The sequence below is a fragment of the Vulpes vulpes genome, chromosome 13 (genome assembly GCF_048418805.1).
Source record: "Vulpes vulpes isolate BD-2025 chromosome 13, VulVul3, whole genome shotgun sequence".
Taxonomy (NCBI): domain Eukaryota; kingdom Metazoa; phylum Chordata; class Mammalia; order Carnivora; family Canidae; genus Vulpes; species Vulpes vulpes.
Window position 1 is genome coordinate 105,332,071 of NC_132792.1, and position 25,742 is coordinate 105,357,812.

Genomic DNA, 25,742 nt, shown 5'->3' on the forward strand with positions numbered 1-25,742 from the left:
CTTTTTTTTTTTTTTTTTTTTTTTTTTTTTTATTGCTTTGTCAACTTTTCCTGCCATCAGTGTTGGGAATGCTTTATCGCCACAAAACAAAATCTCTTTTTCAGTGTATTAGACAAGTGAAGGGTAGAACTCAGGTTTTTTTTTTTTTTTTGTACTATATGTATTAAGACAGGACTAGATAACTAATAACTTCTTACTGTTTCTGCCCTATTATCTCATTTTATGATCAGAAAAGCTCTTTCTGCTTTCCTTTTCAAATATGCCAAATGAAGAGGGTTGATCTCATCTTTCCCTTCACTGAATGACAGGAAACCTTGAAAACAGCACCCTGCTTACATTCCTATGGCTTCTGTCACCGTAGTGATGGGATAGAGGTCTATTTACTACCCACCATCTTGGCATCCACCTAGCTAAACAAACACAGTCTATTATTATATCAGGGTGTACAAACACCAGGAGAGAGGGATAGACCATGTTGAAAGATGGATGGACATAGGGAGAAAAGAGATGGTCTTTCTGAAACACCTAAATAGCCGTGGAACTCAAAGTCACCGAGGTGGGAGAGGCTACCATCAAAGCCATGTTGATGTTTCCCCCACCTTGCATTCCCTCACACTGTATACATGCTCTTACTGGAACCCTGGGTAACCTAACTATTATTGATTCAATCTTTCTGTAGGAAGAAGAACTGAAGCAGGGAGTAAGTTATGTTCCCTACTGCAGGTCTTAACTAACTGTGGAGGGGCCTGCCATCCTGCTGTTTTTCTCATTGCTTTTGCCTCTAATGTATGTTCATGCTTCAGTTTGGAAAGAGAAAAAAATCATACTAATTTGCTTCCTTTTCAATGTAGTGCTTGAATGGACACATATAAAATTTAGCATTTTTTATAACTATTACTACTGTCAGCATCAAAACGAGAGCTATTACATCTTTTAGAAGAGGGAAAAAATTGTCATTTGTTGGAAAGTTTGTAGATCTCCAGTGATCTAAGTTTCAAACCAGTCTCATGTTTTTCTGAGTTGTTGATCAGACCCTTTTCCTAATAGAGAGACACCCACCACAGCCACTAAAGTCACACTAGGAAAAACCCACAGCACTCCAGCTAACCTCTACATCCTCTCGTGCTGTGACCATTTAGTTCAGTTTCCATTTTACTGGAAAGGCATGGGACCTCTTTGTATAAAAGTTTGCCAATTGCATCTCTTTTCATTGCATAATTATTGAGCTCTGTCCCCCTGCCTCCATCACCAAAATGTGTTCAATCTAAGACAAACACTGTACTCAGCAACTGCTCACTTCCCGTTGTTTAGTTCTTGCAAGCAGAATCCCTACCATTGGTTCATAATAATCTCGAAATAGGTAACTTTCAGCCTTTCTATCATCACCAAGAACCTTTCTGCTCTGGGAGTTCACAAGGCCCTTACGTACATCTTCTCTGGAGGCAGGAACATTGTGACTCTCTTACTCTAGTCTAAACTGGAACCCTACAGCTGACCCTGTGGTCAGGTTCAGAGCCAGCAGGGGGAGTAGCATACTCAAAAAATAACAATAACAAAATAGAAGCAAAATAACAGCAGCTTTCATTTCAAGTGCATGTACCAAGCTGTGTATGACAATATATCCCACTTGCTAGTATTACCAGGAAGTTTCACATTATTTCCATGGATCGATTAGCACCACAGCCTGTCCGATTTGAACGTACCTTTTATTCTTCTGTATTCTCTTTCCTATTATTCATTGTGTGTGTTTGTGTGTAACAAAGAATGTTTGCAAAATGCTGGACACATTTTTACCCTTCATTCCCATGGTCTGTAAAAAAGGAAAGTGTAAAACTAATCTGTAATGTCAGACAATAAAGACAATGTATTACACTATTTTGTATTTTGTGAAAAAAATTACTTTACTAAAGTCAAATTTGAATGAGAGACAGTCCCCCCGGTGAAGGACGCACATGTATAACCTGTATAATTGCCCATAAAGGCACACACGGGGTATTGCTACTGTACTTCCAACATACTTAGATCATGGTAGAGAAAAATGCCTTGCTGTGCTGCTTCTCTTTGCAAACAGCCTCTTTTCTTTCCTGTCTCTGACTTAGCATGTGCACAGAAAAAGGAAAAAAGGCTCAACTATAACCTTCTTCCACCTAGTAGAGAGAGAGAGGGCAATCATCCTAGAGTCAGCCAGCCTTGCTTGAGCCATTTCCTTCATGGACCCCTTTCCTGCCTCTTCCCAGGCCACCCGTTCTGGAAAAGCTCAGTGGACCAGGAGGTTCACAAAGCATGGCAGCACCTATAGAGTATTACTGCCTCCTTTCCTTCCAGCTCCTTCCACGGAGCCCTCCATGGCTCTGCATCTCTGCACGGCAGCCCTCAGTTGAGTAGTGCTGCAGAGATTCTAAAGGGCAACACCCAGATAGATGTATACTCAAGTCTCTTCTCGAAAAGGACCCCAGGTAGCTTACAACTAGAGATGTCAACAGTAACTTTATAAAATAAATCTAGAAAAATCAGAAACTGAAAAACAGAAAATGCAAATATGCTAATCATAAGGGACAAGAGTGTTCCTCTTAGCTTTTTGGCAAGGAGGCAAAAAAAAAAAAGAAAAGAAAAGATATAATTGGTGGTTTTATCAGAACAAAAATGCCAGTTCTCAGGGGATCAAAATTTCTGTTGGCATAAAATATAAAAAGGAAGTCTTCACTCAGAGCTTTAGAGAAGGAGCGCTAAATAATAAAACAGACAAATGCAGCAGCAAATGTCAAGTGGCTGATTATAATACTGACCTTCACTCAAAATTAAAGACAGAACCCTATATGTCCCAATCCTGAACAGGCAGTTCTACAAGGAAATGAACATATGCCGTCCAAATATATAAACTTCCTTTGGTATGACATGATCTAAGGAGAGAATTTAGAGGTTTTAGTCTGGCGTCTGCTTCTAAATTCTGTTTTTATTTATGAGCCTTACCCCTTTGGGGACATTCTCTTTGTAAAATCAAATTTAAGACACTGCGCACAACAAATTGTGCTTGATTTAATAACCTCTACTTGCTTTATCATAAGTCTGTGTGGTTCAATGTATTTTATTATACTGGTATATATAATTCCTACTTATACTGTTTCTTGTTAGAGGTAATGCATGAATTTATTCCCCTTGAGGAGAGAACATGAATTTTAAAAAAATAGTGCCTGTAATATAATATGATGATTATGGTATCATAAGCAATAAATTTTTTTTTTACAAAACTTGCATCCAAATTATCCTACCCTCTTTCTTCTTTGTGTATTTTTAAGATTTATTGAAGGAACCATAAAAAGAACACTCATAAAAAGTTTAATAATGAAGGCAGCTGGGGGATAATTGCAATGACAGTATGTTTCAGAGTTTCTGGTAGACTTCCAGTTCCAAATATCACGTCCCAATCTAAAACCAGATATCCTGACTTTGAGTTCAGAACGTAAGGTCTCAATAAAATTTCTTGTAGAGGGATCAGTGGTGTTAGACCTGATTATAGGGATTCCCACTCTTTGCTCACACCTGTAAAATCTTAAGTAAGTCCATTAACTTCCTGGTAATTTATTTCAAACATACTGATAATACATGGCTCACAGGACTGTTGCATAGATTTTCAAAGGTAATGGATGTGAAAACACTTTTTGAAATACTATGTGCATGTCAGATATTAGTATGAAATTATGTATATATGTATACACATCTGAGAATACGTAAACTTTTCTGACTTGATCCGTATTTTACACACACACACACACACACACACACACATTCATTTCTCCTCCTTCTCATTAACTAAGCATCTCAGTCAGAGAAGGAACGTGAAGCATTTCAGATTGCACCTCCTGGCCCCATTCTCTTCTCTCTTTACAACTGGAGCCCAGCTAACTCAGGAAGTCCTGGTTGTTTAGGCTCCTATTTTTCCCAAACACATTGTTTGGAATATGAGCAGTTCACCTTCCTGTATTTCCCTTGCTCGTCTTCCCAGGTGGGGACCCTGTGGAGTGGTGACACAATCAAAAGTGGGATGGGATGGTGGGGTGGAATTCACATCATAAATAATCAACTGTGATATTAGGATGACATCTACCATTCAAAACATACCCTCTCAGCCTCTCCTGCTCTCTCTCACAACCTTTTTTAAAATTAGGGATTCAGGGATCCCTGGGTGGCTCAGTGGGTGAGAGTCTTGCCAGGGTCCTGGGATCAAGTCCTGTACCAGGCTCCCGGCAGGGAGCCTGCTTCTCCCTCTGCTTATGTCTCTGCCTCTCTCTCTGTGTCCCTCGTGAGTAAATAAATAAATAAATAAATTTAAATAGGGATTCATCAGTAAATTTCTCTAACCTTAGCAGATGACCATCTAGTTCAAATCTAGCCCCTTTCATGACATCAGAGATGCCCAAACCTGGCACCGCCACCTCACTAGCCTCAGTCCCCTCCATTCCCTGCAATGTTCCTGGTGCATTCACCGTCCTGGCCTCTTCGCCACATCTGCAATACCCCTCACTCTTCCCTTCCCTTGCTCATGACACTCTGAAGCCTGGAATGTTCTTCTCTCCTTGCGATACATCCTCTCTTCTGCCCAGAAATCTCCACTATTAAGACCGAAGTCAAGTGCTGCCTCCTGCCTGACCTGTCAGAATTAGTCACCTCATCTGTATCCCCACAGCACTATGGACACAGCAACCCCATGATGATAGTCAGTGAATGTGTATTGGAAGAAAGGATGAAAAGAGGGTTGCATGTGGCTAAACACTGCTTTACTGCACCTTATGAGGCTTCTAAGAAAAACCAGGCAGACTGGGCTGTGTTCCCAGGCAAACCTGAGAGGCAGACTTTTCAGAGAGGGGAGAGGGGTGCACTCCCATCTCCTGGTCATCTGCTCAGCCGCATCTCCAGCAGCAATTACACGTTTGGTCCTTTCCCTGAAGCCTCCCTCCTTTCTGGTGCTGAGTAGAAACCAAAATACTTCCTGGAAAAAATCAGAAAATGTATGGATCTTGTCAGACTTCTTAAAAATTGATACAACAGCAGGTTGAGTGGACCCAGAGGATGGAGTGCAGAAATGAATTTTTCATTTATTCACTAGGAAGTGAGCTATTTTAAATTTGCCAAGTATGATGTATGTTTTCCTTTTTCCATAAATCAACTCTCCTCTCAGGAATTTTAGATCTATATATTGATCTGCATGGACCATTGTCCCTTAAGTCTTCTCTCCATTAATCATCAAGTAATTTCCAGGAAAGGATGTTCACAGAGATTACTCCCTCTAGCTCCTTGAAAGTTGTTAGCAGATAGCCATACTTCATAGCCAGGCCAAGAGGCCACCATTCTACAGCGGTCACTACCTGACCTGAAAATGACACTCAGTGATATCTCCACTGATCTGCCCCAATGCCAAGAGGCAATTGCCCTTTCCCAGTGACCCTACAGAAAGTACAGAAAGGAAGGCCAGAGATGGCATTCCCAGGAGCAGGTCCCTGGAAGGTACCATGCATCAAACTGGACAAGGTCTGGACAAAGAGACATGTTCACCCAGGGAGCCAGGGTCTTCTCCCCACCCCCGGGTCTGGACATGCCTTGGGAGATGGGAGTTGCAGGGAAGATGCCACTGAATCTTGTCTCCAGCACAGAATCTCCACTTAAGTTCTTCACATAACCAGACTGCTTGAAATTGCACCAATTAGAGATTCATTTAGGAGATGTTGACTATCAGTCATTCGCACATTGGTGTAATTTAGATTCAGTCCACTGTTTCTCCCTTAACACATAACTATAGTCAATTATTTTTCTCTTAACACAGAACCACTAATGGGAGTTTTGAAGAAAGGAAGCAGGCAGAAAGAAGTAGGGAAAATTGACTGTGGAGACCAAGCATTATTGAGCAGAGAGAGGACTGGAAATGTCTCAAACACAGTTAGCAAGAGAGCTCAGGGCATGAGGAGAAGGGAGGAGTGTTGCCAGAGGTAGGAGATGACAGACGGGAAGCTTAGAAGGGCCAGGTTAGTGCCCAAAGGGGAGGGGGCAGCCCCCCGAGCACCCTGTACTGGACACCTGGATGGAACAGGTGCAACGGAGCAGCTATGTGATGCAGCCCCAGGATAACCATTAAGATACTGAAACACAGACCTACAGCCCCACATCTGAAATCACTGGTTCCCGATATGTCCCAGGACTTCGAATCTCTCAGGTTTTAGAAAGGCAGTACAGCGCAGATACCATATGCGGTGCAGCCTCACATCAGTTATGAAATCTCCTCTGCTGCTTTTTGGATTTCAAGTTTGCAGATAAGGGATTTGCACCTGTGCTTCTATACTGACCACGGGCTCTTGTTCCACTGGGGCACTTACACTGTGCCCCGAGACCCAGCAACGGAAAGGTATTTTCCTGCCCAGCCGGAAGCCCTACACAACTACTCCAGCACCACTGGCGGGTGGGTCCAGGCCCTGCGCCTTTTCAGGCTTCAGGCTGCTAAACCCTTCTCCCGTAGCGAAGCCTGTGGTAGGTGGTCACAGTGCTTCAACCTCAGAAGTGGCTGTGGTGCTGTGGGAAAGCCCTGGGCTTGTAGACGTGAGGCTAAAGATCCAGTTTATCTCTGCTATTCTCTAGCTCAGAGGACTTGGGAAACTCACTTACACCTCTGAGCCTCAGTTTGCTAAGCTGAAAAATGGGAATATAAGACTGTTGAGTGGGAGGATTAAGTAAAATAGTTGGGGTTAAAGTGCCTTAGAGACTGCAAATTGCTATTCAAATATCAGTGACTATCATTCTTAGCACCAATAACAAGAACAAAACCAAACAGTCTATATAGAAGTGCTTTGTCCACTGTAAAGTACATAGAAAAGTGGAGTTGTAGGATTATCATGAACTCCCTACCCCAGAAGAGGTGCCCAGAGTTGAGGGGGTAACCTAACTGTGTAGCCAAGAGGAGCCTCCTTCTTTCAACCCCCCTGTCCATTTCCCATCCCAATCCCTCCTCCCTGCTGTGAAACTGGTCCTGGGTAAAGAGGACAGGTAAGAAAGAGCAAGGAGCCCTGCTGATGGCCCTGCCTGGAGAATGTGCACAGGATGGGTTGCCAGGGGGAGGCAGCCCTCAGGGCTGCAGAACTCCTTTGAGGCACGCCCCCAGCATCCCAGGCTCTCCCGCTCCAACTCCAGAGCAATCCTTTTCACCTCTCTGAGCATTTGGACTCACAACTGCACATTTAGATGCCTCTTCAGTAGGCCATGGAGAGAAATCAAATCAGTGGGGGTGCCCATGAAAATCCTACTACATGGCAAAGCATGATGCAAAGGTGAAGTCATTTCTTACTGGCAAGGGGAGCAGGGGGATACCACGGTAGCTCAGAAAGCAGAGGTTTCGTGGTTAATGAGACCAAGCTGCCAAAGTCTGCTGGGGGGAACCAGACCTGTCCTTGAGCAGGCTGGGCCAACGGGCTGCAAAGCATCATGCAAGCAGGCACACTTCTCTTCCCTGGGCCCGGACAGACCGTTTAAGGTACTGTTGAGAGTGAAAGAGTGGCATCCCCAGCCCACATGAGTTCTTTGCTCTGCTCTGTTCTGTTTTGCTTCATTTTTAATCTAGATTTTTCTCAATTTATAAGATTTGACTTTTTATGTGTGATGCTGAGCCCCAGAAAGCTAACAGCATGGCATTTTACAGGAGTTATGTTGTGTGTTTTAACTGCAAGCAGCTGACCCCACATCACAGTCCAAATCGAATATTCCAGAGCACTTCTCCCATGGTGCACGTCCCTGGGTCTGAATGGGTTGATGCTAAATCTCCCTGGGCCTTGCTATGGAAGAGTCCTCTCTTTCCCTGGCCAGACCCAACAAACTGGAATGGAGTTTACATGAACACCCAATCTTCGAGTATGCACTGGAGGGTGGCCTTGCATTTTTTTACTCCGACTGACTTCCTTTGTAAACTAATCATTATAACCCAGAAACTGTTTCCAAGAAACCTCATCCTAGAGACAGAGCTGTGAAATTCAAGGTGTGAATGGTTTCATGCCGAGGACTATATGTAGTAAATGGCTTTTAGTTGCTTTCTACTTTTTTTCTTTACTCACTTTTAAATCCCACTGTTCTTACTGCTAAAATGACTGCTTTGTCACAACGAGAAGGACATTTCCTGCAGGAAACAGTAGCCAAAAATTAGAAACCAAGGGTTCTTTTTTTTGTCTTCCGTATTTGAATCCCTGACTCAGAGCAATTAGACAAAATGAACTTTTACCAAAAAAATGGGGATAAAGCCATTTATACCTCATTTGATTCTTCATTTGAGACTCAGTATGCACGCTCTTACATGACATGACCCTGCCTATAAATTAGCCTCTAAAGATCATGCCAAGGCAGGCCGAAACTTCAGGAATTATATAAGCCACATCCGTCCCCCAAAGTCTCCTAGTTTATATTTCAAACTTTGTTCTAAAGTGTCTTTTTATTCTATGCAGAACTTCCTTCAGGAGGAAACAGACACACCTTGTAATCATCACAGCTTAACAGTAGCCTCATGACAGGGGCACACATCTCATATATGACAGAACAGGGCTCTACTAATATTCTTAACTTTCAACATGTAACCAAAAGTCCAGATTATAGACAATAAAGTTCTGAATTACCTCCTGCAACTCAGGATTAGGATGACCGGCTCAATCACCTAGGATGTCCTCCAGCTGAGGGGGTGGAGGGTGAGGGGGGGGGGCTTGGGGGGAGATCTCACTGTTACTGTTGTTGGCTTCGGACTGGGGCTTTGGGAAAACAAATTAACGGGTCGCATTGTCTCTCCAGACCCAGGGGGCAGGCTCTCCTCGCTCGTCCCCCAGCCACACCATCAGCAGGCCCATCCCCATGCCTGTGCGGTCCGCCTCGGCCTGCTCCAGCCCGGCCCACACGCCCCAGGACTCCCTCACCGGGGTAGGGGGAGACGTTCAGGAGGCCTTTGCACAAAGTAAGTGGGGGGGCGCTCTTTGTTGTTCTGCTCTTCCACAGGGCCGATAGGACACCACGGTGTGTAGGTTGGCTCGAGCTGCCAGAGCCACAGTGTGGACATGCCAGCACAGTCCTCGTGGCAGCCTGGCCCAAGAGCTGTTCTAGAATTCCCGAGACTGATCTCTTTCTCACATGACCATCTCATCTTCTTGAGCTTCTGTTGCCCGGCTCCATTTTTATAGGAGTCTTTGCTCATTAAGGGAAGGGAAACCCTTTCACCGATAGCTCAGGCCACTTTATAAATGTAATAATCCACTTTCAAATTCTGAAAGATCTTATTTCCTACCTTCTTCCCTTTATGTTAAAGCCAACTCACGGTTGAGGTTAAACAGCCCCAACTGAGGTGGGATGCAGCCCTGCGGTGATCAAGCAGGGCGTTTCACAGCCGCCCTAAGAGTTGAAGCATCGCCTCTGTAACAGGGGCCAGGAGGTCCAGCCTCCTTGGTTAATGCCAGAGGGTGATAAATAGAACAGAATTCTCCCACCTGCTGCCTCTTCCATTCACACGCCAAGGATGGGGGTAGGGTCCTCAAGGCAAGTGATCTTACTCATTTGGAAATATATTTTAATCCTTTTAAAACTTTTTCTTGCCATGACTTTTTAAATTTACAGAAAGTTCGACCAAAAAAAATGTGTATATATATCTGCCTGCAGACCATCACCCCGCCAATCTCATTCCCAAACGGTCTTTAGCTATTTTTTAACTTATATATAATTTTTTCTCAATTTTTTATTTATATATAATTGCATATGTTTATGTGTGTTTTTATAAACACCTACTCTTCTTTTTCACACAAACAAGACCAAATGCTTTGCATTTTGATATGCAATTTGCATTTTCTGTAAGTTAACAATATATCATGAACATCCTTCTAGGTCCTCACATATAGCTGTAAGGAAAAGGGAGATATATTTAATGACGAGTTTTAAGGCAAAAATAAATAAATAAATGAAGTCAAAAAACAAAAAATAGACTGGGGAAAACACTTCCAGCATATGCGGCAAACGAGTTTCACAATTTCAGCTACACATAAAGCATATAGAGATCGTTAAGAAAAAGACATTCCTAAAACAGAAATAGGTGAAGTTTAGGGACAGAAGAAATATTATAAATTGCCAACAAAGATATAAAAAGAAGCCCAGTCTCACAAATTGCTGTAGAAATACAAATATCACCTCTTGCCTCACAGATTTAAAAAATTTTTAACATTAATAAAGAGTGTGAGGAAAGAGACACTGTTATGCATTCTGTATGGAGCATAAAATATTTCATTTTTTTTTTAATATTTCATTTTAAAGGAAGAGAATGATGTACTCTCCACTATGAGGAAAAAGGAAAGATCTATAATAGGTCTTTTTCTTCTAAAAAAGAAAATAGGTTATACAAAATAACCTTTTAAAAAAGTTTTCCAAGAAAAAAAGTCCTTTCTCTAAATCTCATCTTGAAATTTACAGTATTTTTAATCAAATAGAGTTTTAAATTATAATTGTTTTATCTGACTCCTTTGATTTTTTAAATGTACATGTATTTATTATTTTACTTGCTGAGTTTTACTTTCTGTGAAATTACTGTATGAACCGTGGTGGCCTATCAACAGCCCCTAGCTCATAAAGAGTTCGTGCTACTTAAGTTCATCTGCAAGTCAGGTGTTTGGAATCTTGAGCCCTTTTTCCCAAAGATGTTATGGGGCCAAGCCTTCTGTTCCATTTCTACCTCACACCCAAGCCAGCCTGCAGATACCCATCTAACGCCTCATGTGCCTGAAACATCATCGTAAGCTTCGTCTACCATGAAGGAGTGTAGTCTAAGTTACAATTCAGAGTACCAGGCATACATCTTCTGCCCAGGTCTTGAGCAGGTTCAAGAATCCCCACCACTGTTCCATGCTCTGGGGCATTTGATGCCTAGGGTTCCTACTCCCCAGAGATACCTCAAATAGTAGGGGAACTCTGGAAGCTCTGATGAGACAGAGGCCATGAGGATGGAGATCAAACTCCCATGTGCTCAGCCACCGGGTCATGGCTGAAACTGTAGCAGCAGCTGGCAAGGTGCAGTTCTCTGGGCAAAACCAGACCTTACATCTGTGTCAGTTTTTCTAAGAAAGGTACCCAGAGATATTAGTTTGCCTGGGACCCTCCCAGTTTGTGCCAGGTCACCCAGTCTTGTTATCATGTCACCCCCTTTCACTTACAAACTTGTCCCAATTTGTATAATAAATGAACCCCTCCTTCATCAGTGGCCATGTCTTCTTACATCAGAGGCCACTGTCCTAAGTACACGGTATTTTTTCAGAAAGTGAACCAAAGCACTTCTGAAAAGGAGAAGTCTTGGAAGTTTTCTTTCTTCAGGATATCAATATAAGTGGTAAATTGCATAAAAATTTGGGGAAAAAATAAGAAAAGCTGTGATTTTTTTCAAATGATCATTTCTTCTTCACTCAAGGTTCAAGAAGAAATTTAAGAAATGACTTACTAGTAGCAGCAGATTCTATCACTAACACCATGTCCTCTCTCGTGAAAGAGCTGAATTCTGGTGAGTTCCTGGTCCCCTCTCATTTGTCTGCTCATTTCAGAGGGACCCATAACTGCTAGGGGCCTCTTTTAGAGATCTCCTCATTGTCAAATAGAAGAAGATATTTTAGGGCACCTGGGTGGCTCAGCCAGTTAAGCATCTGACCTCAGCTCAGGTCATGATCTTGGGGTCCTGGGATCAAGTCCCACAGGGGCTCCTTGCTCAGCAGGGAACCTGCTCCTCCCTCTGCCACTCCCCCTGCTTGTGTGCTCTCTATCAAATAAATAAATAAATAAGATATATTTTTTTAAAGATTTATTTATTTATTCATGAGAGACACAGATCGAGAGGAGAGGCAGAGACACAGGCAGAGGGAGAAGCAGGCTTTTCGCAGGGAGCCCGATGCGGGACTCGATCCCGGATCCGGGGATCACGACCTGAGCCAAAGGCAGGTGCCCAACCGCTGAGCCACCCAGGCGTCCCTAAAATATTTTTTAAAAAAGAAAGAAAAAGATATTTTAAAGATGAAGATTTTTTTTGGTATATTCAGATTTTTTAGTACTGTTTATATTTTGCTGATGAGAAGAATATTAATACATGAGCCAATGTAGAAAGTTTGAAAAATGTAGGGGGAAATAAAAGCACTAAAATTGACCTGTGATTCTGGTTTTATAATATCTAGTCTTTGTAACTTGTAATACTGTGATCCAAAGTGACATGATACTAAAGTTATTTTATAAGGTCAAATGTTTTATTTATTCATTTAAACTCTGTTCATTTGAAATGCATTGCTATTTGAATGAGGCTAAATTGCAATTTACCTTTGCAATATGTCCAAAGAAAGATCTGCCCAGAAAATAAAGAGCATGACATTGAGAGAGACTCTCTTTATTCTGATAATACTACACAGAGTCTTTAAAATTTTAATAGCATGAATCTGCAAATAATTATCTTACTGGTACATCTCACCTGTTCCTTCAGCCTACCTTGCAAGATATTTGTCTGACAGGACTCTGGTTACAAAGTTTGAGATTATAACAATGTATAATCTCAAATATACAATAAATATTAAAATAAATAAAGCCAATATTAGAAATAAATAGAATAGAAATTAATAAATAAAACCAATATTAGAAAAAAATCCTGGATTTAGGTTTCTTAAAGCCTCTATAATAAGAATTAAAGTAATGAAAATTTTTGCTGCTAGGCTAGATTAAGATTACCAAACAGGATAAAAATGGCAGTATTAATACATCACGATTAGTGTCATGCCCAAGTGCATGATGACTAAAATGTTACTCTTATTGTGGAAGCTTCAAGTACTATTCATTTATATTCACAATACTTTGAGATATTAAGTGAATGTAATATTTTAGGCTTGTATTTCCTAAATTAAAGTAATATTAAACAAAAGTAAGGGCAGTCCTAGTGAAGGCTTTTGTAGAGAGGGTTGAAACAGAAGTGTTAAGAAATTAAGTCAGTCAAGACGCAAAAATTCCTCATGATAAGACTGAGATTAAAAAAAAGACAATACTGTATACCCAATGATCTTCTAGAAATTCATGTCAGTATCAAATGTCATTTTGGGAAAAAAAATAATAATAAATTCACCTAACTTATGTCCAATAACTAGTTAATATTTTATACAGCACAGGTTGACTTATGTTAAGCCCAGCCCTTTATTTGCCAGTCATAAAAAAAAATCTAAGTAGTTCTTCATTTCTTCAATCATACTTAATAGAGGTGGGGAGTGAAACAGAGAGCAACGTGGATTCTGAATTTGCACGGACTCAGTTTGAGGATCTGGTCCCATCGCCAACCTCTGAAAAGGCTTTTCTAGCGCAAATCCACGCCCGGAAACCTGGGTACCTCCACAGTGGTGCTACCCCCAGCACCATGCGCAGCGATGGGTGAGTATCTTCTGTGCAAGGACATTTCTCAGTAACAGAACACTCCATAGGAAATACAGGAAAATAAAAACATGGTTGCTTCATTTTTTATTTTGGAAAGGGGTCATATAGTTTCCTTATTTGCCAGAAGAGGTAGGAGGGTGCTACATAGTGAGAGGTGACGTCCCCCCCCCCCCATATCTGCTATATCCAGAATAGCAGTAACCAAAACCAACCAGTGCCTGTTGAGAGCCTGGCTCACCCAAGGCACGGTGCTAGCTGTGTACAAAATAGTATTTAAAAAATCACGCTCTGCCTTCCCAGGATTCACAGACCCGTTCAGAGAGAAGTCATTCCATCTTCTAAATGTGCTGTATTTGCCCTTAGAGGACCAGGTGATATTAGAGAGGCCTCTATTCAGAATGGGTATAAACAACATTATATAAGCAGCGGGAATTGAAATAAGTAAATGTCTAAAACCTCATTATAAAGAAACGCAATCTGGTTGACTCGTTGCATTTGTATAAATCTGACCTTTGAGAGGCATTTTGCAAGAGAGTTCATCCAATTAGGCTTCTGTAGCTTGACAGCAGCAGAATCAGTGACGTCCCCTCCAGACTTCCTGTGTCCCTGGATCAGCTCACACCCCACGTCAACAGGCCTAGGAAACCAAAGCTGAGAAACAAAGCAAGAGGAACCAGGCTGGACTTGCCTGAGCCCAGCAGGGGAGCCTTCAAGAGAGCAGGGGCTCAGGCAGCTGTTAGAAACATGGCCAGAGAGGCTCACCAGAGGGTTGCAGAGGGGTTCACTGAGCATTAAAAACTAGGAAGGTGATGGTGCTTAATGTAAAAAAAAATGCTGCAGACTAGTCTACAAAAATAAACTGGCCATTTTCAGGACCCAAAGAAGAAACTAACCAGAGGCCTTTCTGGTGTTTTGGATCTCCATCCAAGTAGTGAGTAGACTAGTAATAATAGGGAACTATAAATAGATGTGGTTGGAAAGCGAGTAGTGAAAAGGCAGGCTGAGAGATCAAAACAAAACAGTTCTAACATAATTTTAAATAGCAGTAGGCTGCTGCTTTTAACTTTAGTTTGCTTTCTTGTCCTTTCCTCTATAATTTAGAATTATTTGATTTGTTAGTTATTCAAAATGGTGAATTGTCATCAGTTTAGTCTGGAAAATACCTGTTTGACTTTTTATAATGAGGCATTAACATGTGGTTACCTAAAATGTTCTCGTTCTAATCCAAAAATCCAAGAGTGAAAAAAAAAAAAAAATCCAAGAGTGTATCTAAATCTACCCCCACTCCACTGTCCCTGGTATGCTGATGGCAGTACCAGCCACCAGCACAGACTGGGGAATTGGGGAGGGAAAGTTCACAACGGCCTCACAGACCTATTTAGGCTGGCCCCAAACCTCTAAAAATAATGAGAACATGTCGTACAGATATAAATAAACATGAACAATGGCATTAAGTTCCAACCCAGAAATTTCTACTTGACCACTCTCTTCACTTTAGGAGATATTTTAATATCTGTACTATCTAAACATGTACTGAGTTTTACCCTGAGAATATTTTAGTCATATGACTTAGGTAGTAAATTTATGTTTAGTCTCAGGAAGGGTTTTTATAAACTGGGATGGATAGATGCAAATAGAGTCACACATTAGTGAAGGAGATCATTCTTAGCCATTTGTGTAATGATAGAATTGAACAACTTAAGGGGATTTCTTAGATTCACAGCTAGTATAAATTTTTAAGATCAAGAGCTATGGGTTCAAGTATTACTTTCCTGACACTGATGAGCTGATATTCTAAGATTTATTTTACTGTAAAAATAAAGTGCATGGGAAAAATAAAAATAAAAAAAATAAAGTGCATAGGTGCATGTGCCTACATATGTGCAAAACACAAAGGGGGTTACATTATGAACAAGTGTCCTTAATCGTTATTTCACTAGAGGGCTCACTTTCCTTATAGAAAGTGTTCTTGGATTCTATTAAAAAAAAAAAAAAACACATATTGGGAAAACTATATCCTTTCAAAAGATAAGGCTGCTTCTTTTAAGCCTGACAAACACTTTAAAGGCAACTCATTCCCATAAGCCAGAGGAAAACACAGATGACCAATGGTCATCAGCCCGCCATAGAAAGATTGCATGAGAATACCTTGATTATATCTCCAAACCTCCAAAATTGTTTGGTTTTTTTTTTAATTTTCTGTTAGGTAACAGAAGATGTTGAGTTGAAGTGAATTGAAGCAGAGAAGCAAATTAGAGGACTCAGTAAATGGGCCTCAAAACTATAGCTAACACGTGAATTCCCCTACTTTCAAGATTTGCTCCCAAACACCATTTGTGGTCTATTCCCAGGGTCACAGAAGATGGGGACCCCTATGTGCGGCCAGAGGATGAGAACTATGAAAATGACTCGGTCCGGCAGCTGGAGAACGAGCTCAAGATGGAAGAGTACCTGAAACAGAAGCTGCAGGATGAAGCCTACCAGGTATGGGCACCTGGCCTGGCCCCTGGCCCCCAGCCCCCTCATAGCTGGGTCTTTTACATTACCCAGAAAATCCATACCTTCTTTCTTCCACCCTCCCTCTCCAGAGTATTCTGATTACATTCCTTACTCCACACAATCTAGACAGTAAAAATTGTAAATACTTCTTAGAGCTATACTGCTCACCATGAATTCTTAGAAATTTCTGATCTGGAAAGTGAAAAAGATCTTGTCACTTTAGTGGAAACACAGTGACTAGCAATCCATACTGCTCCAAGATCATTGGGAAAGATGCTTTTTTCATAGATTAGAAAAAAAAAAAGGATACAGAGAACAGGGCCCAAGAAAACTGAATAGTAAGTATAAATATATCTCCTCCCTTGAATCATTTGTCCTCAGCCTCCCTCATGGCCCACCTCATGTCAAAATAAATAAGTAGGAGGGGATCAAATCTCACCAAGAAATGTGGCAAGAACTGGAGGCTCTGTGTTCAACAGGGTATGAATGGACAGATTTTCATATATACTGGAGTATATTACTAATCCATCCAAGAATTCACTGAACTTCATGCTCACAACTGGGGATAAGTGTAATTAGTAAGTCATCCTAAAAGGGATACATTTTCCCCATGAAGATTGTTCTGCAGTGATTGTCTTGCTTGTATGTTTCTCTTCCCTGTAATTCACGGGTGTTTTCTTGAGGTCCTGGGAGTTCAAGGATGTTTGCTTGGTTGAGACCTACTGCCCCCCCAGACCTCATGGGATATTTCTTCATGCCAGGCTTTCTGTCCAATGGCCAGATAAGCTTCTTCCACACTCGTAGATGAGCGGCAGCCCTTTCTTAGTGAAGGAAAGAGAAGCAGAGAGAATACATTACCTCTGCTTCTCATATGTTTGTGGATTGTTTTGAAATATTTTCCCAAGAAGAGTGTAGTAGGAAAGAAACTGAAGCCTACCAACTCCACCCTGACAATATAAAACAAAGGTTTTGTTGGAATGTTCCATTAGCCTTTTCAGTTTAACAACCATATTTCAGAAGCAACTAAAATGTAGGCCTAGTCAATACCTCCCCCACCCCACCCCTGCCAAAAAAAAAAGAAAGAAAGAAAAAAATCAGTGACTATGTAAGGCCATGCTTCAACACCAAAGTTGCCGGAAGTAGACCCATGGAGAATGCTCTTATTTTGCCATTTCTGTGGCCCAGCAACGGAAGGAAATTAGCCTGGATGAAGCTGTGAGGGTATCTCTGAGAACTCCAAGGATGGCATTCCTACACGTATTTCATTTGGCTCTGCTGTGTAGAGAGAGAGGGATGTGGTTAAATAATCAATGTTCTGGTTCATGCTGTTAGTGGCGCCTCTTAGGCCTCCCTCTTTGAGCCCATATCAGTTTCTGGATTTGGTGACAACAGTGACTGAAATTCTAGATTTTTTTTTTTTAAAGAGAGACAGCCATTATGTGTAAAATATTAGATTTTTGTTTATTTCAATGAATTGGGAATTTAACCTTATATGAGTAATGAATGAGGGGAAATTCTATCAATAGCTTAAGATGTACTTGGAGCTTTTGCCAGCTCTGGTTAATCTTAAGCTCTTTCCCTCCTTTCCTTTCCATGCCCAGTGACTTCAAGGGAAAGGCAAAGAAAAGGTGTAGGAGACCATAGTAGGCCTGTGTATCCCCACTCAAGACATATGCCCTAGAGAACATTGAAGTGGCTTTTCATGACTACTCTGTGAGCATATGGTTGCTTGATGGATCAGAATGCTGTTTTCATTCAGTGGACTCTCTCTCTGTGTGTGTCTTTCTGCATGGCTTCCATCCAAATAATTCACCAGCTTGACTGCATCACAGACTTGACATGTCACCTTTCTTGTTTGTGTCCTTTGTCACCCACAGGTCAGCTTGCAAGGTTGAATACAATATCCTTTTATCACTCTCCTTTCAAGTAAGTACCATCTTATTTAGGAGGAAACGTGGCCACTGTACACTGAATTCTGATAACCAGTAACCTAAATTCACAATCACTCTCTCTTAGGTGTTTCTATGTTCTATGTGATAAAATATCCTCCTTCCCTGCTGATATCAAAGAATCATCCGGCCTATGGAAGCATTTCATTATAATCCAGTGGAGATTTGGGAGACCACCTTGGGAATTGACTTTTTACTCTATTAATTAGGAAAATTGGCACAGAAACTTCTATAACACCAGAGATGCCCCCCAGAAATCCTCTGGGGCGATGACGCCTCATCACCAGTCCCTAAGAGCGCCTGAGTTGGCAGCCTCTCTGTCGCTTGAGAAGGAAAAGTCCAGGCGTGCTCAGCACATCCAGAGATGGGCCAGCCTCAGAGTCGTGCTGTATTCAGGACCCAGAGATCAAAAGTGAAGGCCAAACCGCATATTATTAAAGAAAACAAAAGAAGCAAAACAGAGAGGAAAACTTCTGCAGCCTTATTTTTTGTGGAATTCAACAAGATACAGCTTAATTTATTTAAAATATCATTTATGTGGCATGTGATTCCCCGCTCCCAGGGACCTACCTACATACATGGAGAAGCCTCAGTAATGTGTTTAATGTAGAGAGACTAGCACCTGACCGGCAGGACCACTTGAGTGGAGGGGTCTGAAGCTTAGACCCTGGACTCTGACAGGCCTGATTTCAAACAGGGGTTCCACCAAACCATGGCAGCGTAAATAACCCTGACAGATTATTAGATCTCTATAAACCTCTGTTGCCTCCACACAACGTGTTTCACAGTGGAGTTGTCCTCACTGGGAGGTAGTTTATAAGGAGCTTAACGTGGTGGCAGACACACCATACTTTAATATGAGCACACACATACGTGCCTGGCACTATGCTTTACAAGTGATTCAATCTGGGGGAGCTACTATAGTTATGTAAGTGTATGGGACCCTCCTGAGACTCACAACTAGCTTGCTCTGTATTTTTTTTTAAGATTTTATTTACTTATTCATGAGAGACACACAGAGAGAGAGGCAGAGACACAGGCAGAGGGAGAAGCAGGCTCCATGCAGGGAGCTTGACATGGGACTCGATCCCGGGTTCCCAGGATCACACCCTGGGCCAAAGGCAGCACTAAACTGCTGAGCCACCCAAGCTGCCCTTGCTCTGTATTTTTATAAACTCAGCTATGTGCAGTGACTTTATACACTTTTTGCTACACTGTCTCATAAGTCTAGATGGTTTCTCTGGCTCCAGCTAATGGCCGTTTAGCTGCCCCACATTACAGTTCAGAGTAAATACCCCTCTCACCGTCTCTGGCTGTAGGGACCCAAGGACTTGTATCTACTTTGGTGATACAGTCTTTCCCAACCACAACCACACTTATGGAATCCCTTAAGTCTATAGTACAGCTGGTAGGAAAGTCAACTCTGGCTGTTAAATTGAAAAAAGTATATATGTATATGTATGTATATATATATATACACACACACATATATACATATACATATATATATATGTATATATATAAAATGACAAATCAACTTGCACAGAATATATCCTAGCTCATGCATTACTGACCTCTGTCCTCAGGCTAGTATGAAGCAGGTAGATATCATGGCATAACTGCTGTTAGGAAATATACTTTATGAGCAATGAGGCCTTTTTGGTGTGAAAAGAAGGACCTAACTGACTACATTGTAGTCTCTGTCCCTTGGATTTGAGAATGCCACACCACGTGCATTCATTATGACCATGGTGAAAAAAATCCCCAGGAGCTGTTTCTGAAAACATCGACTCCTGTTATAAAACAAATCTAGTCTGAAAGAAGCAACCCTCCCCTTTAAGAGCAATTTTTTTCTCTTAGTGCCAGCAATGGGATCACTTCTATTCTGCATATTATTTAAACATCAGTCACTAGTTCTTAGAAAAATATTTTTTAAACAAACTAACGAAATGTCCTTGACATAAACTCACATAAGAAGTGGCATTTGGTTCTTCTACCTAAAAGCCAAAGATTTCAGTACTCTAAAAGTTCTTAGGCCACTGTTTTAATCTTTTGTTGTCAGTTTGGCAGTGGAAAACTGAAACCATTGTGGCCTCTGCCATTTACTACATCACGTACCTATCGAGCTGACATTCCACAGGACTCTAAACAAGAATTAGGGGAGGATCCTAATTCTCAAAATCTAAACAAGAGCCTGTCACTGGATCAGCCACTCAAGCAAAATGTATTTAAAACCTTATGGGTCAATCTAGAAGCCAGTAGCTTCTCATCTGAAATCTTGGAACAGTTTGTGCTACTGAGATCGATTTGTTTGGGCTTTCTGATCCTGTGGCAGGACCAGAAATTACCCCAGAGCTCTGATCTCTTATCCAAGGGTCCAGAAGCCAACTTCAACCCTGCAAGTCAATTAGGTGTCCACCAGAGCAGAGCCCTACATGAGTAAGGGGCAGATGGTGGGACCCCAGAGAAATAAAAGACCCTTCCTTTGCTCAAAAAGAACTATTTAAAGATAAGTATGCACTCACCAGTTCAGGAGCGAATAGAGGAAAACCTTGCCTTTCAACTAGCCTCTTTGGAAGAAATATAGTGTATGTAATATTTAACACTAAATTCAAGAATCCACCAAAACTCCATTTTGGCAGACTCAAATCTTGAATTTGTTTCTTTTCCATCCCTCTCACCACATGGGACACCACTGTCCTTGGCCAGCCACATCCTAACTTCAGAAACTGGAGGCTTGGACAATCGAAAGTGAATTTTTTTTTTTTCTAATTACCATGGCATCTCAGTGGGAGGTTAGTGGTCTCATCTGCTTGTCAGTTGAGGACAGCAAAAGTATTTCTGTTTTGTATGCTTTAAGCCTTCAGATGCCTCAAGTATCCGTTAAGCAAGAGACTCAACACAGAGGATTCCCATCCTCCCTTTCCGAATGAGCAATATCACATGGTGTCCCAGGACACCTGTTCTCAATGGTCGGAGGAAGGGAGGAGAGAGAGTGTGAATATGTGCGTGTTGGGGGGACGGGGATGATCCTTATTCTCAAAATCCTATTCTCAAAACCCTAATTTAGAGAATAGTTTTCATCTTTAAAACAAAATGACACGTTCCTTATTCCCAGGCAAGCTATAGTCAGACAGATGATGAAGGGAACACGAAAGCTGGTGATGAAGGAGAGCCCCGCACCCACCCACACAGAGAAGAAGACACCGCCTGGCAGCAGCTTCAGCGCAGAGAGGAGCCGCCACACACAGCAGCTCCTGACACACCCCTACCCCTAGAGACGCTCTGCCGACTATAGTGCAGCTAACTTTTCGTTCTAAGATTGTAGTTCATAGGTGTGTGTTTTGAGAAAGAAAAAAAAAAAAAGACTTCTGACTTCTGTTCAAAGCTAACTTACGTCTTCTGTAACATGGCTCATCCCTGATTAGAAACAAAAACCAACTACAGTCACAAAAAAGAAAGAAGAAAGAAAAGAAGAAAGAAAGAAACAAAGAAAGAAAGAAAGAAAGAAAGAAAGAAAGAAAGAAAGAAAGAAAAGAAAGCAAGCCCACAGGCTGAAAACCCACGCTGCTGTTACTCATGATGGCAGTATTAACAAGCATTTTAAACCTTTGCACATGATATGGAACCTGTTCAGTTTACAATGACAATATTAATACTGTTTATAGCTAGAAGTTTGATTTCTGAATTCTTTGAGATTTTAGCGAAACAGTTTATTATACACTGTACATTTTTTTCCACAGCAATTGGAAAAAAACAACCACTTGCAGAGCCCTACATGAGTTCACTAACCCCGAAGGACTTGGTATCTGAGTGTACAGACTCAGGGCCTAGAGGCCAAGAAGGGTCCTTGGCCTGAACTGTCTGCATTTGTCTTTAAGTCTCTATGAGCAGTGACTTGAACCAATCACACCAGGATAATCCAGTCTTTGGGGCTTCTTTCCAACTTGGGGTTGTTTTCTTTCAAGATACTCTAACAAATCAGCCATAGAATTTAGTGTAAATATTTTTTCCAAATAGATATCATATTCAAAACAAAAGGCAACATTCAAATTATATAGAATCTAGTTTTTAAAGTCAGCACAGATCTTCTTAAAAACTGTGAACTATGTTTTGAAATACTTGTTGCTAAAGCTGTTTATAAACCACAGGTGCCATAAGATCCCCAAACGGACTCAAGTTATCTCTGCTCTTCCATGGGCTCGTTCCTCTCGTTTTAGCTTTAGGGAGCATGTCTAACCACACCGCTCATCCACAAGTTCCCCTATCAGGTTGTCTGGAGGCCTTCAGCTTTAAATGTACAGGCTTAAAGTGCGCTTGCAAATGCTCACTCTCCTTTTATTTCTGAATGTTTATTGCCTTAGCTGGCTACCTGGTGTTCTGCATGCAGCCTTCTGTGGTCATGTGAGAGGAAACAGGCTCTTCTAAGTGGAGTCGGGATTTTGCACTCAGTGAAAAGCTGATGTTGCAAAAGCGCTGTCGAAGAAGGAAGAATGAAAGCCTCTGTTGATGGTCCTTTATAATGGCCCTTGTCAGGAAGCGTTAAAGACTTCCCTTAGGGATTCTGGGGAAATGAAAACATAATCTACTTGTTTCAGGATTTGATGAAATAAAAATCCTGCAACATATTGAATATGTTTTACTTAAATGGCAGCTTCTCTGGAATTCCTGTCTCCTTTAAAAGAAAGTAGAGAACGTCTAGAACAGTGGCTCTCAAAATGTGTGCCCTGGACCGGCAGCATCAGCATCACTTGGGAATTTGTTTAGAAACGCAAATTCTTAAACCCCAACCCAGGCCTGCCACCTGTGCTTTAATAAGCCCTCCAGGTGATTCCTGGTGCCTGCTGAAGGTTGAGAGCCATTGCTTTAGAATAAAGTTGCATAATAAAATCTCTAAAAAGGCCATATTCAGAATAAGCAAGAAAGGTTCTGAGTCAACCTCATGCTTCAGCAATTCGATTTTGCTTCCAGGGCTGGCAAAGAACTTCTTCCAGCCATGTGTTTGGTAGTTGGTGTGTGCCCAACTGAGAAGACATCCTGACACCTTCCAGATCCCTCTCTGGAAGGTTCTAAGTTGTTCATGTCTCTGCATTTGGTCAGAAACCAATGTCCTTGGCTGCCCTTTGGAACAAAATCGCTTGCCTTGGGGATAGTAAAGCCCTCCGCTGGATAGTAAGAAGCCCATTCTCTCCGTTGATGTGCTTCATCATACTTCCCCAGAGAAGCAGCCTGACAGATGTCCCTGAGGACAGGCTGACACCAAAGTGGCACAACTGCACAGTTCTCAAATTTCTTTGCACAGATGGATTTTACTAGGAGTTTTGTTGATTTTATCTTAATGTTCATCTCCTTTCCACTGCCCATCCTCTGTGAAACCATACCTCTCTAGATGAAGTAGGTGGCCCCTTGTGCCTCATACTCAGTACTTAAAACCACTACATCTCAGCTACCTACATTGCTGTCAGCTCTAACTCATAGCCAGGTAGTTCTTGAACTCAGAACTCTGATCCTGCAAGTGGTGTTCAGCCACCGACTGGACTGAGCTGACATCTGTTGTCACTTTGTGTTTCTACATCAAAACGCTTGTCTAAGGTTTGAATAGTTTTGCTGATAACCTTCCCCCTTGTTGTAGCTGTCATTGCCAACTCCATGGCATAGTGGTCAATAGCATCGTACAAAGCCATTGCAAGGACTCTAGAAACTGCCGCCAGCGACCAGTCCCTGACTAACCAGCCACCTTTTCTTTCTCTTAGCTCCACGTCAGCACTGAGACCAGACTCAAGCACCCCTGTCCTGTAACCGAGACAAAATGGCGTGTATTGTTTTGGGGTTTTGTGGTTTGGGGTGTGTTTCTTTCGTTGGCTCTCCAAATTTACTTCTGGGGTCTGTTCTAAGTGCAACCCAGTGGGTTTCACCTGTACTGTCCATGAGATACAATTCTATCTTGCGGGAGATGGTTTCTTTCTTGTTCCACAATGAATTGCACATCCAGGTTCATCAGAGATGATGGCCTATTAATGAGCACTGGTCTAACATAACCAACTTCCCCCACAGCACCATGTAGATGGAGGGAGGAAGAGTGGGAGGGAGGGAAGAGGGCAAAATCTACTGTATGAGATTCAGGAATCAGTTGTGGTTGGTCAGGACGCAAGTCAGGGTAAGTTAGGTTGGTCAGAGGGAGATGTGCTGGAGATTGTGAAAAATGGATTCTTGAGTGATCTCTAAAAGGCAGGGAAGGTTCATTTGTAAGTAGTAATGTGAACTGAATTGCATAAGAGTGTGGCCTTTGTTGTGATATACTATGTATTTTCTTATATGCATGAGCCAAACTGTTGCATCATAATTTAGCACTGATGTCTGCTTTTATTTTTATCATCTTTGTCCACCCTTATTAGTTCTTGGCTGTTAACTGTAGATAGACCTTGTAAATACGGCAACCTTTGGTTGCTGCAGTCACCTTGGTTTGAATCCACGCAAGGAGCCACAAACAAGAACTCCACTGTGTCCTCAGAAGAAAGGGCATTTTTACTTTTGAACCAAAAAGAGAAAAAAAAAATCAGAAATGTTACATCTTGAGGCTAATTAACTGTAAGACATTTCTAATTATGACTACTGTCATTTGACACCATTTGAAATAACCAATTCAGAGACACTAAAGATTTCACAATCTTCATTGGTATTGTAACAAAACTACTATTGTATGGGTTTTTTTGTATTGCTGTTAAGTATTGTTTTGTGTGTGTGTGTGTGTGTGTGTGTTGGAACCTCCTGGGGACATGTTATATTTTGAAGTGATTAAACTATTTAATTGTGTGTCTATATTTTGGAATGGAATTATTTCTTCATTAAAAAATGTTTTTAAAAACACTATATCAGTGTATTTTATTCCTTTGTTGTAACGGATCTTTCTTAAAGCAACACAGAGTCAGTCTGTTCAAAGGAGAAAGACAAGGCAGCACATCCAGTAGGAAGCAGGACACATCATTTGAGTCTTAAGCAACTACAGCAAAATATCTCACCTTTCGCTACCTTTGGAGACACACCTTTTTTTTAATGGAAAACCTTGTTGTAATCAAAAGGGGATGAGTTTGAGAATACGAAGAGTTCACATATTTAGTGTTCGCTTTATATCTGACTCTGTTCAAAGAACTTTATGTAACTTGACTCAATCCTTCGAATCGCAGCATCTACCCAGGTACTTGGCAATTATGAGCTCCACAACTTTGTGTTGAATGAATGAATAAATGAATTAGCTTTTGTTTTGTTTGCGCTAGAGCTGGTAAGAAAGGAGAATCAGGGACACCTGAGTGGCTCAGCGGTTGAGCATCTGCCTTTGGCTCAGGTTGTGATCCCGGGGTCCTGGGATCGAGTCCCACATCGGGCTCCCTGGATGGAGCCTGCTTCTCCCTCTGCCTGTGTCTCTGCCTCTCTCTCTGTGGGTCTCTCATGAATTAATAAATAAATAAATTTTTTTAAAAAAAAAAAAGAAAGAAAGGAGAATCAGCACATCCTGGAAGTCAACGTGTTGATAGCAACAGGAATCAAGAGTTCCAAAGAGTGGACAAATGGAGGTAATCACTCCCTACATTCTCATTTCCCTTCTAAGAACCTCTAGATTCACATGCAATGGTGGGTTGTGTGCTTCATTTGCTCAAGGAGCCATTTCCTTTGTGGATCCAATAGCAGAATCCATGAGTCTGTCTCCAGCGCTTCATGAATGGCATTTCTGGGAATTCTGACTTGGAATGGTGCTGCAAGTCTCTGCTTGCAGAGTCTGGGGTTGATTTACAGTTCATGAGAATGCTATAAAAACTCAAAAGGCAAAAAAACAAACAAACAAAAAGAACCTCAAAAGGCACT

General features: G+C 41.6%; 1 protein-coding gene across 47 annotated transcripts in view; it reads left to right on the forward strand.

Annotated features, from left to right (window-relative positions):
• Positions 1–24,752, forward strand: part of DTNA (dystrobrevin alpha) — a 349,092-nt gene extending 324,340 nt beyond the window's left edge. For 14 of the 47 annotated variants that reach the window (XM_072732152.1, XM_072732159.1, XM_072732166.1 and 11 more), the window contains 6 exons: positions 8,809–8,968; positions 11,453–11,542; positions 13,263–13,431; positions 15,786–15,918; positions 17,811–17,859; positions 23,636–24,752. In XM_072732152.1, coding sequence (XP_072588253.1) covers positions 8,809–8,968; positions 11,453–11,542; positions 13,263–13,431; positions 15,786–15,918; positions 17,811–17,828 — 570 coding nt within the window. In that variant the 3' untranslated portion in view covers positions 17,829–17,859; positions 23,636–24,752. Of the gene's footprint in view, positions 1–679; positions 1,876–8,808; positions 8,969–11,452; positions 11,543–13,262; positions 13,432–15,785; positions 15,919–17,810; positions 17,860–17,949; positions 18,341–21,000 lie in introns of those variants that run through there. The other 33 variants (XM_025996948.2, XM_072732158.1, XM_025996953.2 and 30 more) reach the window with 4 other exon arrangements.
• Positions 24,753–25,742: the final 990 nt, after the last annotated feature.